This window comes from Aotus nancymaae, unplaced genomic scaffold (genome assembly GCF_030222135.1).
Source record: "Aotus nancymaae isolate 86718 unplaced genomic scaffold, 86718_ANA_hifiasm-v0.15.2.pri h1tg000033l, whole genome shotgun sequence".
Lineage (NCBI taxonomy): Eukaryota > Metazoa > Chordata > Mammalia > Primates > Aotidae > Aotus > Aotus nancymaae.
Genome location: NW_026988447.1, coordinates 14,001,121 through 14,016,615, shown reverse-complemented (window position 1 = coordinate 14,016,615; position 15,495 = coordinate 14,001,121). Strand labels below are relative to the sequence as shown.

The following is a 15,495-nucleotide window of genomic DNA, read 5'->3' as shown; positions in this document are numbered from 1 at the left end:
CATCATGTCCCCTCTTCATACTGTATTGTTCATATTCTCTGACCTTCATACAAGCTACAGTGCGAGCAGTAAGTTAACTTTAAAAAATCGTAAGATTGCCCATACCTCTAGGTTATGCAAATTTATTTCTGAATAAGCCCTTGTTTGTGGCATCACTGGTAAAGGCAGATGCCTTTACCTTAAAGAGATGCCAGATTTTGGACTTGTTGGTTATAGGCATCGAAACCTGGAGCTAGGAAATATATGTCCACTTATTACTTCCATCATCCTAATGTTAGAAACAGGGAACTGACCACGTCCTCGACCCCAACCATATTTCAGGAAAGGCTGGCTGAATTTTGCAATATGATTCCAAAAGGGAGTATTTGCAGAGTTTTTGAAGCTATAAATCCCGTAGGAAGAGTCTTTCCCACCTGTCATGACCTGGACCGCGTCCACGGAGGGTGCCGGGCGCACTACCGCCACGCGGCGCTGAGGTCAGCCTCTCGGGTTTTGGGAGAGCTCTTTTTATTCTAATTACAGACTTTGCAGCCACCGGATATCCTCGCTGCATAACTGGCAGTGGCCATGTGGCTGCACTCGCGTTTCCTGACAACCACTGCATTATTTCCACTAATATCCTGTGCCCAAGGCCTCTGGCTTGGCGACTCCTGGGTTCTCACCTCCACCGCCACCTCTTCCCTCGAGGGTAATCTCTAGACCGTGGCCCGAGCGCCTCAACAAAGCAGCAACCCCCAGAAAGTTCATGAAAACGCACTTGGCAAAAGTGGGCCGCTATTCCCCGCGGACAGCTCTAAGCGACCTGGTCTGAGCCGAGAAAAGCGCCCCGGCCTCGCCGAGTCCGCGCTGCGGAGCCGGCCCACAGCCATGTGCTCTGCGCCGGGGCTGGGCGCCCGCAGCCGCCGCATTCGCATTGTCCACTTTCCCCCGCACCCCGCCGCGTTCCGTCCCTCCCTATCTGCGGCGCACACGCGCTCCGAGCGAGCGGCGCGCCCGGGGCTGTAGCTGCAGCAGCTGCGGCGGCGGGCGGCGGGCGGCGGGCGGTGGGGGGTGCGGCGCGGGGCGGGGCGGGGCGGCGCGGGGGCGGGCCCGGGGCGAGGCAGCTGGGGCGCCAGCGAGCTAGTGGCGAGCGCGGCAAGCACCGGAGAGGAGCGCGAGCACCAGCATGGCGGGGCTCCGACGCCCGCAGCCCGGCTGCTACTGCCGCACCGCCGCGGCCGTGAACCTCCTGCTGGGCGTCTTCCAGGTCCTGCTGCCCTGCTGTCGCCCGGGAGGGGCTCAGGGACAAGGTCAGCCTTGCGCCGCTGGGCTCGCTCTGCCTCTCCACCCCGCCCCCGCTCTTTCTTTTAGGGAACTGCTGAAATCTATAAGAGGGCGAGGGGAGGAAAGGGAAAGGGGCAGGAGGAGGAAGGAAAGCTGTTGCAATTCTCCGCTGATAACATTTTCCGACCACAGTGTCCCCTCCCGCGCCCCGCTACTCCGTGCAGCTGGAGAGCTGGGCGGTCGCAGGTCTTGGGGACCGCTAGCCGCTCGCGCCCTGGAGCCTTTGTGCGCCGGCCCCTGCGCCCCGGGCGCAGCCCCCGCTTTGTGTGGCGCGCGCGGGTGCCCCGCCGCGGCCCGGCTTCCTGCAGCTTTGTTCCCCCGAGCCTGGCCGCCCGTGGTCCACCATCCAGATGCTCGGACTGCGGAGCCCGGAGTGCCCCGTGGGGTGTCTTCACCTCCATTTCGTCTCCCGCCAGCACGAGCACCCCGAGCCTGCAGGCTGTCGCCTTCGCGTCCCAGGGGCCGGCGGCTCACACCCCGCCCATTGTGTTTTTATCCTCAGCTCGCCCCTCCGATGGCCTCTGCTCCTAGGAGGAAAAAGAGACTCGTGTTTTGGTGAGGCGAGTGGCACGGAGGGACGACAGGGGAAACAGGAAGCTTTCTTTAGCGTGCATTAAAAACATGGTGTATTTTTTGGTGTTCTTGCAGCGATTGAGCCTTTGCCAAACGTGGTGGAGCTGTGGCAGGCAGAAGAAGGGGAACTCCTACTGCCCACTCAGGTGAGGACGACCAGGTGACAGAGTGGCTGTGAGTGTGTGAGGGAGGAGAGGCTGGGAGGCCGCCAGTCTCCCCCACCCCCGTCCCAGTGGCACAGGCGCTCCGGCCACTTTGCAAGGCAAATAAACGTTAGGGGCCGAGCCTGAACACCTGGCAACGGTGGCCTTCCCGGCTCCTCCCACGCCATGTGACAGGGCGTGAGTCAGGCTAGCCCCAAGTTCAGAAGGTGGGAACCCAGGCCATCTCAGCAGGGAGGCGGCCAGCGGTCTGCCCGGCAGCGTGTGTCCTCGGTGCACACTGTTCTTTTAAGTGAGCTGGTGCTGTGTGGATGGCAAGTGGCTGGGGGGTTGAGGACAACAGGAGTATTGATTTCATAAATGTTAGAATGGTATTTGCCATTAGTGTTAAATAGCTTTGGGATGGAGATGTGACTTTAAAGGATAGTCATCTTGGATTTTCTCCAAATGTGCTAATTCCTGTTAAAATACACCCACTTAAGAACTTGAATTTCAGGTTTTTTTCTCTATGTGATGATATGATGATTGCATGTAGAAAAATAATTACTGACATTTTATTGGGAAGCTGTAGCATCATATAGGGTTTACTGCTGCAACAGATACAGTACTGGAAAGCTTTTGTCTTTAAGTTTTACAAGAAATTCCCATTGACTGTGAAGTGCCCATTTAAATATAATATTATTGTCTACCTTTCACCGGCAACAGTAGTGATCCAAGATGCATTTTTTGGGTGGAGATGGTTTGAATTATAAGGGAATATTCAGCTTGTGTGCAGTACTTTTTAAGATGTTCATTACTTCCCACGTTGGGAAGCACTTAATTCAGTGTTGTGTCTCGTGGCTGTTCAGAAAAACAGGATGTCTAGCTATAACTTTACTGGAGAGGCCGTCCAGTTTTACATTTCAGTTTTCTGCCTCTTATGTGAAACATTCAGAGTGCTGGTTTTGAGATATTTGGAATATTCATTTTGACCAGGGCTAATGAATAACAGCTTCAAGGCAGAGAGGTGATTTTAGAGAATTTTCCTGGACCCTCCTTGAAGGCCAGCCGCCTGAATGAGACCGGCTTTTGAGAAAAGGCCCCATCAGGATGAGGTGCAGATAGTTTTTCCTTCTCCTAAAAAGTTTATTCCCAAATGGATTTTATTTTCCTTATGTTAAATATACATGTGTGTTTTTGAAGGTTTGGAAGTTATAGAAAAAGAACAAAATAGAAATCCTTCATATTCCTACTGCGAGAACCACATTTAACTTGATGTATTTATTTAAAAAATAATTATGTTTGTGTATATCAGAGTTGTTCAGCAGTGGCACTGGTCACATTTTGGGCTAGAGAGTTTTGTTGTGGGGCTGTCCTGTGCACTGTGAGATGCTGAGCAGTTAGCATGCCTTGCCTCTACCCACTAGATGCCAGTGACACTCTCTACTGCTTCCCCCTCTCCCCCACCCCCCTCCTGACTTTGACAACTAAAAATGTTTCCAGACGTTGCTAGATGTCCCTGGGGAGCAAAATTGCCCGGGTGGAGAAGCACTGGTTTGTATCTATGTATACGTATTTGCATTTTTGCTCAATTGTAGTTTCCACTTCTTACTGGCCGGTATTGGAAGCCAACCCAGACTAAAGGGAAAGTAAATTATAGACGATTGAGTCTAGTATTATAGAGTCTCATTTCTTAGAGCGTTAGCTGAAGATTTAGTAGGTGTGCTCAGAGATCATAAGCTCAGGCTTATGATATGATTCATTTTATTTGTAGGCTCAAAAGTTACTACAATTTTTAATTTCTGGTTTTATTTATATGTAAATACAATTTGTTTTGGTAAGAGATGTCAGAATTCAGAAGCTGTTTGTCTGGGATACTTACTATAGAGGCATTTATAGCTTAGCTATTTTAATCAAAGCTATAATGAAAGTGAAACTGGTATTCAAAATAATTTTCTCAATACTTCATCCCTGTCTATATGTATACCTTTTAGAAACTATCTTGCCCTGCTTATACCTGGGCCAAGGGTGAGGGAGATACACACACTTATACACACACGTGCTTGTGAGATACATATAGATACGCATGTCAAGCACATGTGTATATGTATGTGTATCTCATAAGCACATCCACATGTGTGTATGTGTGTATATCTATATGTATCTCATAAGCTGCAGAGAGTTTTGAAGAAAGTTATTTTAAAGGAATTATTTTCAAAGTATTTTGAATTTTTTCAGTAAAAATTCCCTCATGTGTGTCAAATGGAGTCTGTTGAAAAGAGAATATTTATAGATGTTATTTAAATTTGAGAGTTTCTATTTAATTAACTAGTACATTGGGTTTCTTTCATGCAGGAAGACTTAAAGATGGCTTCAGAGGCTAAGATTTGTCAGTAGTAGATGAAATAGGAACTTTAGAGGATGTGGCGTTAAATAAAGAAAATACTGGTTGGGCCAGTGGCTCACGCCTGTAATCCCAGCACTTTGGAAGGCTGAGGGGGGGTGGATCACCTGAGGTCAGGAGTTCTAGACCAGCCTGACCAACATGGAGAAACCCCATCTCTACTAAAAATACAAAATTAGCCGGGTGTGGTGGCGCATGCTTGTAATCCCAGCTACTTGGGAGGCTGAGGCAGGAGAATCGCTTGAACCCAGGAGGCGGAGGTTGCAGTGAGCTGAGATCGCACCATTGCACTCCAGCCTGGATAACAAGAGTGAAACTCCATCTCAAAAAAAAAAAAAATACTAACATGTTTGCCAACACTGTTTGTATAGTTATTTATTTTGGACATGTCTCCTGTTGATTAGTTCTTTTTTTTTTTTCTTTTAATGATGAGTCTCTCAGTGATCAAGAACTTCCTAACTTATCATTAGTAATACCAGATACAACAATTGAATTGTTGTCAACTGGCAGAACCTCTGTCCAGGTCTCCTGGGTTTGAATCCCAGCCCTATCTCTTTTTAGGTCTATAAATTCACCTGTTTGTCCTGTTTTCTCATCTGCAAAGTCTGGGGAATGATGGTGCTGATTGCAGAAGATTTTGAGAGAATTAACTGCTTGGAACTTAGTGAGCACCTGCTGTAGGTTACCTGTTATTTTGGTGGTCTCTGAGCTGACTGGTAGACTTGGTCATTGGAGAACATGAACGGCTTCTTGCTTTGAAAGGGCTGAATAGTACAGATAACTCAGTACTGTTGTGTGCTCTATGATTGTATAGATAAGTTGTATTACTCATATATTTTTGTTATATACTCTCACGTTGTAAAATCATTTGGTGTGGGAACATACAAGCTATTTATGCATGGTGATTGTGAGAGGAAGGAGGAAAAATATATGTGATTTTATTCTGAGATTTACAGAGATTTTCTTCTGCTTGGGCTAGACTTCAACTATACTTCAACACACTGAATCCAAAGTGGTGATGGTGTGGAAACCAAAGAGGTGTTTCATTAGCTTATTTTCAAGAAGTAATTTCGTGTGTGCAGTGTATGGCTTTGTGTACCTTCTTACTTTGCCGTCCAAGTCAGAAACTGCGATTCTGTGTGATCCACACATAGGTGATGTCCACCTGACCTGCTCTGCCCTGCAGGGCCTTCCGTGTCAGTCCTCTGGGACACCCGTTCCAGCCGGACCGTTGGCCACGCATGTCCAGCTCATATCTGTTGAATTAATGAATGTAGCAGCCGCGTGGTTCATTCAGGGCCTGTCCTTCCTGACTCCTGCCCTGCAGGGGCATTGTCATAGTTTCTCCCTCTTTGAGATTCCCGTAGTGTCTTCGTTTTCCTCCTTTGTCTTGTGCATGCCTTGTTGTCTTAACTGGGTTCTCCTTTGACGGTCTGGGCTGCTAAGGCTTGCTGCCCTGCTGTGGCCACAGTGTCCTGCTTACAGTAGACATTCATACTGCCCATGAAGTCTTCCTAGTGGAGGAGGGGCAGTTGTCAGTGTCTTGCCTAGTTCCCCTATTTATGAGGTTGGCTAAGTCTGCAGGTAACAGTTGGAATCCCTTAAAATGTTTATTTCCTAGTGTTATTTGACAATCACATTAAAAAAAAATCAGTTCTAGCTGCAAGAAGGGCAGCCTAGGCTGGGCACGGTGGCTCACACCGGTAATCCCAGCACTTTGGGAGGCCGAGGTGGACGGATCACAAGGTCAGGAGATCGAAATCATCCTGGCCAACACGGTGAAACCCCGTCTCTACTAAAAATAGAAAAAATTAGCTGGGTGTGGTGGTAGGTGCCTGTAGTCCCAGCTACTCAGGAGGCTGAGGCAGGAGAATCACATGAACCTGGGAAGCGGAGGTTGCAGTGAGCAAAGATCACTCCACTGCACTCCAGCCTGGGTGATAGAACAAGACTCTGTCCCCCCTCAAAAAAAGAAGGGCTGTTTAGAATCTGTTCTTTCAATCCATTCAGACTTCTCTGAGAAGAGAAGGCTCAATCCTGATGCCCCTTGGTTAGCAGGTTTGGGAACCAGAGACAGGTGCTGAGTAGGAGCCACTGTTACCTGATACAGACTCATGTTGGTGCTGGGCAGGACTGGGCAGACCCAGTGCTCTCCTGGCCTTATTTGTTCATTTAGCAAAGATGGGCCTTGGGGCGGGCCCAGTTAGTTCCCCAGAGATACAGTGATGAATAAGAAAGAATCTGCCTTTAAAAATATCAAGTTTATTTTCCCCCATCTTAAGTCAGAGGGTGTACATAACGGAAATTGGTAGAAAGTTGAAACAGGAAATGATACACTGAGAGTCTGAGTTTTCGTTATCGCAGGTACTGTGTTATGTAACATCATCTTGCTCCAGTGAATCATTGACCAGTATTTGGTAATCTTTTTTATTATTGAGATTATTTTTGGCTTAATCAATTTCTACTATCAACATTAAAAAAATAATAACTAACATGGGTTGGGTACTGCTGGTGTTATTTAAGTGCTTTGTGAGTATAGCTCATTAACACACTAAAGACTGTGAAGTTTACAGGTGAGGAAATTGAGGCACAGAGCAGTGAAATTACTTGGCCCAAGGTAATAAGAAAGTGACAGTGCTGGGATGGAAAGCCAGGAAGTGTTTAGCTACAGAGCCCAAGTTTTTAGCCATTATGGATGTTGTGTGAGCTTCATACAGTTTAACCAGAAAAGCACTATTATGGTGGTAAAGTTTCTATGTCTGAGGGAAAGAATGTCACGTTCTATTTTGAGTTAGAAAAAGTTGCTTAGTGAAGTTCCCATAATAGTCATATCCATGTGTAGTTAAGAAACAGCTGGTACTCAGGTCTGCAGATGTTTATTGAGCACGTACTAGGGGGCCAAGCATTGCTTTAGGTGCCAGGGATGTTACGATAGACAAAAAAGAAGAAGCTCCTGCCCTTGTGATGCTTGCAGTCTAAATGGAAGCATAGAGATAGATAGTAAACAAGACAGAGAATACATTGTAAGTAATTTAGTCTTTTCGAAGGGCATACATGTTATGTTGTGTGGTGGCAATGTGGGGTGATGATGTGTGTTGCGACTTTAAGAGGTCAAAGTCGGCCACTCTGAAAAGGCATTATTTGAGTCAGTGGTGAGAGAGAACAGCCAGTGCAAAGGCCCTGAGGCACTTCCTAAGAGGGAGCGGGGGAATGACATGCTTTTGTCCCTGCCCTTTGTTGTTGGCAAGGTCAGGCTGGTAATACCCTGGGATCACAGTCAAGTGCCGAAATACAGGAACTGAGAGAAGAGGCACCTTGCATCGGAGAGGTCAGCTAAGGCTGAGGGACGAAGGAGGCCTTAGAAATCTGCAGCAGCAAATGTGTGCCTGGGGCCTAGCCCAGAGCCATACCTGGTAGACAGTGAATTTCATTGTTTTCCCTTGGACATTTTAAATTGGAGCCCAAGGTGCCTGCCTCAGGGTGATTGTAGAGGTAGGGGTGGGTGTGTCAGGGGCTTCGTGGGACGGGGCTGCATGCTGTGTTGAAGAGCTTGGTGTGCATCTGACCGGTTGGAGGGAGCCATTGTAGGTTCTTGAGCAGGAACTGATATGATGACATTGAGTGCTGTGTCCTTACTGTGTGGGCGGTAAGGAGTGAGTGATGTGAGATTGGTCTGTGCTGCACAGAGTGCGGTGGTGCACAGGATGGTTGGGAGCAGCAGTCTGCAGGCAGAGGAGAAAGCCGTATTTGTCTTCTTTGTGGGCTGCTGTGCTGGAAGAAAGGACAGGTCGGAACTGGGTTTCCTATGGGTGGGTAGGTCTTTCTGGTAGGAGGTGAAGGGGAAGAGCAGTGCAAGGTGACTATAAGATTTGCCCAGGCGTGGCTGGGCACAGTGGCTCATACCTGTAATCCCAGCACTTTGGGAGGCTGAGGTGGGTGGATCACAAGGTCAAGAGTTCGAGACCAGCCTGATCAACATAGTGAAACCCTGTCCCTACTAAAAATACAAAAATTAGCCGTGCATAGTGGCACATGCCTGTAGTCCCAGCTACTCGGGAGGCTGAGGCAGGAGAATCACATAAACCCAGGAGGTGGAGGTTGCAGTGAGCTGAGACCGTGCCATAGCATTCCGGCCTGGGTGACAGAGCGAGACTTCGTCTCAAAAAAAAAAAAAAAAAAAAAAAGAAAGAAGAATAAAGAAACAGCGGTTAATACATGTTCTTTTTCAATAGGGTGATTCTGAAGATGGTCTGGAGGAGGCTTCTCAAGAACAGAGGTAAGGAAAACATGGGGGTGGAAACTTGTATGCTGAGTGTTCCTGCCCACTTTGGGTGCTCTCTGAAGTCTTGGTATATGTCCATGTTTATATGTTTAATATTACCTGTAATACACCTTTCTTGTTTGCGTTTGTCGTATCTATACCCTCTAATAAATTAATATGACTTTGTTTTTATATAAGGTTGTACAGAAAGCGGTTAGAAACACCCCCTCCCTCGACACTCACTAATTTCACTTTTTCCCTGACGTGCTTGTGCCCTCCCTCTTGTTTAGAAACATCTGTTGAGTGCCAGGCACCGTTCTGGGTGCTGAACATGAAACACAAACATGACCTCTGTTTTGTCTAGTGGGCAAGTAAGACATTACTCTAAAGAAGATAATCGTGCTAATGACAAGAGCTATCAAGAATTAGTTTCCTGTGGTAGAGAATAGTGAGGTGGATAGGGTGATCAGGTAAGGCTCCTTTTAGGAGGTGACATTCCAGCTGAAGCCTGGAGCTAACAGGAGCAGCCACACAGCTATGGGAACAGTGCTTTGGTCAGAGGGAATGGAAGTGCAAAGGCCCTAAGGCTGGAAGCCCTGCCAGCAATCCAGGAACTTGGAGAAGGCCAGTGTGGTTTGTAGGATGGTGAGATGAGGACTTTAGAAGATACAGGAAGGAATTTGGATTTCACTTTTAAGTGTGGTATGAATTGTTAAAGGATTTTAAGCAGGGAACTAGCAAATCAAAAAACATGAATTATCTATATATATATTATATGTATATATATATATATTATTTTTTTTTTTTTGAGACAGTCTTACTCTGCCACCCAGGCTGGCGTGCGGTGGTATGATCTAGGCTCACTGCAACCTCCACCTCCCAGGTTCAAGAGATTCTTATGCCTCAGCCTCCCAAGTAGCTGGGATTACAGGCATGTGCCACCACGCCTGTCTAATTTTTGTGCTTTTAGTAGCAATGAGGTTTCACCATGTTGGCCAGACTGGCCTCCAGCTCCTGACCTCAAGTGATCTGCCCGCCTTGGCCTCCCATAGTGCTGGGATTACAGGCGTGAGCCATTGCGCTTGGCCCTGTGAATTCCATTTTTAAGAGAATATCTTGGTCATGGGGCAGTCTTGGTCAGTTGTCAAACTGGATCCTTTGGAGGTACACGAAGACACTCTAAGTGGTGTATAAGCAGGAGGATAACTTGCAAGGAATAGGCTTCCAGATCCCCAGGGTCTATATATCTGTTAAAATGGATCCTTCTTAGTTGTAAGTTACCATTTTCTACCTCTGCTTTCACAATCTCATTTCTCCACTTTACAAAAGAAAGCTGTTTCTTTCACCCAGCCCCAGTCCTGCTGTTGGCTTCATCTTGGGCAAAGGGACAATTTGAAATATAGGTGTTAGGAAAAAGTGATTCACTCTGATTAGATGACATATTCTTTAGGAACTTTGGTGGTTTTCAGATCGTTGCTTCTAGTAAAATTGAGGGAGGACCCAGTGAAATTGGCAACTGATAGATGATTCAAGTGATTTTTTAATGATAGCTCACTGTGTGATTTTTAGAAGAAACACTGAGGTATTTTTGAGAATATAGGGCAGTGCCGTAACAAAGCTATTTCCATACACATCTGTTTATGTGAACAAGCTTTTTCAGTACTGACATTTTAAAAAAAGATAAGAGGGGGCCGGGCACGGTGGCTCACGCCTGTAATCCCAGCACTTTGGGAGGCCGAGGCGGGTGGATCATGAGGTCAAGAGATCGAGACCATCCTGGCCAACACGGTGAAACCCCGTCTCTACTAAAAATACAAAAAATTAGCTGGGCATGGTGGCGCTTGCCTGTAATCCCAGCTACTCGGGAGGCTGAGGCAGGAGAATTGCCTGAACCCAGGAGGCGGAGGTTGCGGTGAGCCGAGATCGCGCCATTGCACTCCAGCCTGGGTAACAAGAGCGAAACTCCGTCTCAAAAAAAAAAAAAAAAAAAAAAAAAAAAGATAAGAGGAAAGGATTAAGTTGGTAATAAACCTATCTCATTCTAGTGGTAAATAATGTTCACATGAACCAGTTGGTGGGAAAACAGCTCTGATCGTCTCATTAAAGGATGCATTTTCAGTAAGATTTTACTTTCTATGTTTAATTTCCTATCAAAATTTGTGAAATTTATTGATCAATTGTGTGCAGTTGGCCCTCTGTATCCGTGACTTCCGCATCGGTGGATTCAACAAACTGCGGATTGAAAATATTCAGAATAAAAATGTGTCTGTACTGAATATGTACAGAATTTTTCTTGTCATTATTTCCTATACAATACAGTATAAAAACTATTTAGCTAGCATTCACATTGTATTAGGTATTATTAGTAATCTAGAGATGATTCAAAGTATATAGGACGATGTGCATAGGTTATATGCAAATGCTGTATATCAGGGACTTGATATCTTCATTTTATATCAGGGACTTGAGCATCTTCAGAATTTGATATTCTTGAGAGGTCCTGGAACCAATCCCTCAGGGATCCGACTGTACTAATATAAATTGTATTGATAACTTTTTTTTTTTTTTTTGAGACAGAGTTTCACTCTCGTTACCCAGGCTGGAGTGCGATGGCGCGATCTCGGCTCACCGCAACCTCCACCTCCTGGGTTCAGGCAATTCTCCTGCCTCAGCCTCCTGAGTAGCTGGGATTACAGGCACGCGCCACCATGCCCAGCTAATTTTTTGTATTTTTAGTAGAGACAGGGTTTCACCATGTTGACCAGGATGGTCTTGATCTCTTGACCTCGTGATATACCCGCCTCGGCCTCCCAAAGTGCTATGATTACAGGCTTGAGCCACCGCCCCCGGCTTTTTTTTTTTTTTTTTTTTAAAACAGAGTCTCACTCTGTTGCCCAGGCTGGAGCGGAGTAGAGTGATCTTGGCTCATTGCAACCTCCCCCTCCTGGGTTCAAGTGATTTTCCTGCCTCAGCTTCCTCAGTAGCTGGGATTGGAGGTGCACACCACCACACCCGGCTAATTTTTGTATTTTTAGTAGAGATGAGGTTTCACCATGTTGGCCAGGCTGGTCTTGAACTCCTAACCTCAGGTTATACACCCACCTCGGCCTCTCAGAGTGCTGGGATTACAGGCGTGAGTCACCATGCCTGGCCTGTATTGATAACTTAATTCAGAAGAAAAGAAAAATAATATTTAGACCTTATGGTCATGGGAAAATTTTTTTTTAAAACCTGAAATTTCAATTTATATTTATAGTCTTGTAGCAGAAGGCTTTGAACATAAATACATATTCAGTTAAAATTCCTTGGGTGACATGGAATAGAAATGAGTTCATGGAGGAAAAGGAACCACATAAAATATCCAGCCATAAAGAGTTTATTTTTGTATTTTAAAAAATGGATAATGGTAGATATCATTTCAGTGGTATTTAGATTCCATTGAATATATTTTAAAACGGGATTGTGAGTTTTATTAAAAATGCCAATATGTACAGTGTGGCAGAAATTACATTTTTACAGCTGTTAAGCTCCTACAATTTTACATGTGACACAAACATCCTTTTTGGGTGCATAGGAGCAAGAAAAGTTGAGGAATGTTGATATCAGAGTTGGGGGTTGGTAGTAGATGGAGGAAATGGAAAGTTTTGAGATATGTTTTTGAGGTGGGACAAATCCATTGCTTGTTGAATCTGTTGTGGAGTGTGAGGGAAAGAGAAATCATGGAGAGAGAGCATCTAGATTTTGGCTTAAATGTCTGGAGAGATGGTGATGACTGTGCCGGGAAAGGATTTAGTGGGAAGGAATCAGGAACTGTGTTTGGTTGTCTCCTAGGAATCTCAGACTTGATATGACACGTCCACGGGGAGAGGGCAGGTAGGCAGTTGATACCACTCTGGAGCTCGGAGGCCTGGGGGAGAGGGCAGGTAGGCAATTGATACCACTCTGGAGCTCGGAGGCCTGGGGGAGAGGGCAGGTAGGCAGTTGATACCACTCTGGAGCTCAGAGGCCTGGGGGAGAGGGCAGGTAGGCAGTTGATACCACTCTGGAGCTCGGAGGCCTGGGCTGCAGACCCAGGTGTGAGTGTGCGCAGCCCATCGAGAGCTGTGTTGCATGTGCCTTTGTATTTGTTTTCTTTTGTAGATGCGTTTCTCTCCATTCTCTCTATTTATAACTAGTTTCTTTTTGCCAATTTTTTTTTAAATCAAACTTTAAGTTATGTGTAGATTTTATCCTTATTGGTCTTTTCACATAGCATCACATTATCAAAATGAAAGATGTGGGAATGAGGGAGAATAGTGTTCTTTTTGATGATGACTTATGTAAAAAAATTAATTTTGCATCATGACTGTATACTTACAGGTATACATATGGATGTATGAATATATATATGTGTATAATCTATGTACTTATTTATTTATAGAAATGAATTAAAGTTTCAGAAAATAGTACTCATTCTTGTTGCCTGCAATATATTCTATTTTCTGTTGCATTTTCCTTCATTACTTACTGGCTTTATTTTTTGTAATAGCTTTATTGAGATGTTGTTCGCATACCATCCGATTCACCCATCTGAAGTGCACAGTTGGTTTTCGGCATATTCTGAGTTGTATAACCATTACTACAATCAATTTTAGCAGAACATTTTGTCTTCCCAAAAGAAGTGCCTTTAACCATCAACCTCCAGTCTCCTATTGGAGCTCGCCTGGGTTCATTTTAAAATTCAATGCATCATAGTTCACAGTCTGATCAACCTTGATTTATATGTTTCTCTTCCTGATATTAAATATTATAGTATTTTGCTATTTTACCTCTTTTTTTTTTTTTTTTTTTTTGAGATGGAGTCTCACTCTGTTGCCCAGGCTGGAGTGCAGTGGTGTGATCTTGGCTCACTGCAACCTCCACCTCCCAGGTTCAAGCGATTCTTCTGCTCAACCTCCCAAGTAGCTGGGATTACAGGCACGTGCCACCATGCCCAGCTGATGTTTGTATTTTTTAGTAGAGATGGGGTTTTACCATATTGGTCAGGCCGAACTCCCGACCTCATGATGCGCTGACCTCGTGATGCGCCTGCCTTGGCCTCCCAAAGTGCTGGGATTACAGGTGTGAGCCACTGTGCCCGGCCGTACCTCTATTTTTTAAAAACTTGACTTGCAAGCCTCTTTGTTTCTTTTGGCTTTTTGGGGTTGAGGTCTGTTTCTCATATGTAAATAAATGATCATGATGTGGGTGGGATGCTTCTTTTAAAAACCTTTGTGTCCATTTTTTGAAAATGCAGATTCTGAAGCTCTCTCCAAGAATTATCTCTGTAAATGTAATGTTCTGTGATTGGTAAATTAGTCACCTGTGTACTTACTATTCATTTCCCTTCTACTTTCTTAATTTTGTAACTTCCCCAAAACCTATCTAATTTCTTGCTACTTTAAAAATAAAACTTGTGCTTTAGAGTAGATTTAAATTTATGGAAAAGTTACAGAGATACTACAGAGACTTCCTTTGTACTCTTCACCCAGTTAACCCTAATGTTAATGTCTTATATTACTGTGGTACATTTGTCACTGAGAAACCAACATTAGTACCTTACTATGAGCTAAACTCCACAGATTTCACTAGTTTTTTTCCCTAATATCCTTTTTGGAGGAAATCATTAAGTGAAGTTGAGCTTCACCAATACAGATTTTTTTTTTTTTTTTTTTGAGATGGAGTGTCGCTCTTGTTGCCCAGGCTGGAGTGCAGTGGTGTGATCTCAGCTCACCGCAACCTCTGCCTCCCAGATTCAAGCGATTCTCCTGCCTCAGCCTCCCAAGTAGCTGGGATTACAGGCATGTACCACCACGCCCAGCTAATTTTGTATTTTTAGTAGAGACAGTGTTTCTTTGTGTTGATCAGGCTGGTCTTGAACTGTCGACCTCAGGTGATCTGCGAGCCTTGGCCTCCTTTCCAAAGTGCTGGGATTACAGGCGTGAGCCATCGCACTTGGCCATCACTGACACAAAGTATGTGAAATTCTGTATGGGAGATTTGTCAGTTCTCATTTATTTATATCCTGTGGGCTCATGGTTATTTATACTTTGGGTTATAATCCAGTATTAGGTTTGCCCTGCTGTTTTAATATCATTTATCCTTAATCTTATTTATGAAGGTATTAGTATCTTTTTTCACATTTTTCACACTTTTTGTGATTTTAATTTTAATAACTACCCCACGATACCAGCTTAATTATGTTCAGGTGGATTTGGAGTCATAGAACCACCATTTATCAATTCCACAAAACGAATGCATTGTCTCTTAACCCATACAGAGGTGTCACTACTAACTTGGGACTTGAGAAACAAATTTGACTGTAAGACAGTCTCAGTATGTTCCCAAAATGTAAAGGAAGCACTGGCGTTTATCACCGGACAGAAACAATCTAAAGAATGAGAAGGTCTCTGTTTTACTGGCAAGACTGCCCAAGGTGGGGCTGGAACGGGCCCAGTATTAATTCTGGGCAGCAGGCTTCCTAGAGCAGCTTGCCTGTTACCTCAAAGTCTGGGAAAGCTTTCAGGGTAATTGGCCTCATTGAAGATTTTGTTTACATTATCCTGCCTTCATCTTCTGTGGATGCTATGTAATTGTATTTGGTTGAAAGCCAGAAAAGCAATATTTGAAAGATATTCTTCCCTCTTTCCTCTTCATCTCTATTTTTCCCTGGGTATTCTCAAATATCAACAGTAATCTGTTCCTTTGCTGAGAAAGAAAGATTGTTTTTGGGAATTCAGCTATGAGTGCGAAGGGGAACTGGCTTCAGCTCTTAC

At 44.9% G+C, this 15,495-nt stretch overlaps 1 protein-coding gene across 3 annotated transcripts in view; it reads left to right on the top strand.

Moving 5' to 3' along the window:
* Positions 1-1,127: 1,127 nt before the first annotated feature.
* Positions 1,128-15,495, top strand: part of TMEM131L (transmembrane 131 like) — a 186,499-nt gene continuing 172,131 nt past the window's right edge. For 2 of the 3 annotated variants that reach the window (XM_064383805.1, XM_064383804.1), the window contains exons 1-3: positions 1,128-1,289; positions 1,972-2,042; positions 8,673-8,716. In XM_064383805.1, the coding sequence (XP_064239875.1) occupies positions 1,166-1,289; positions 1,972-2,042; positions 8,673-8,716 (239 nt within the window). In that variant the 5' untranslated portion in view covers positions 1,128-1,165. The remainder of the gene's footprint in view (positions 1,290-1,971; positions 2,043-8,672; positions 8,717-15,495) is intronic. The other variant, XM_064383806.1, reaches the window with a different exon arrangement.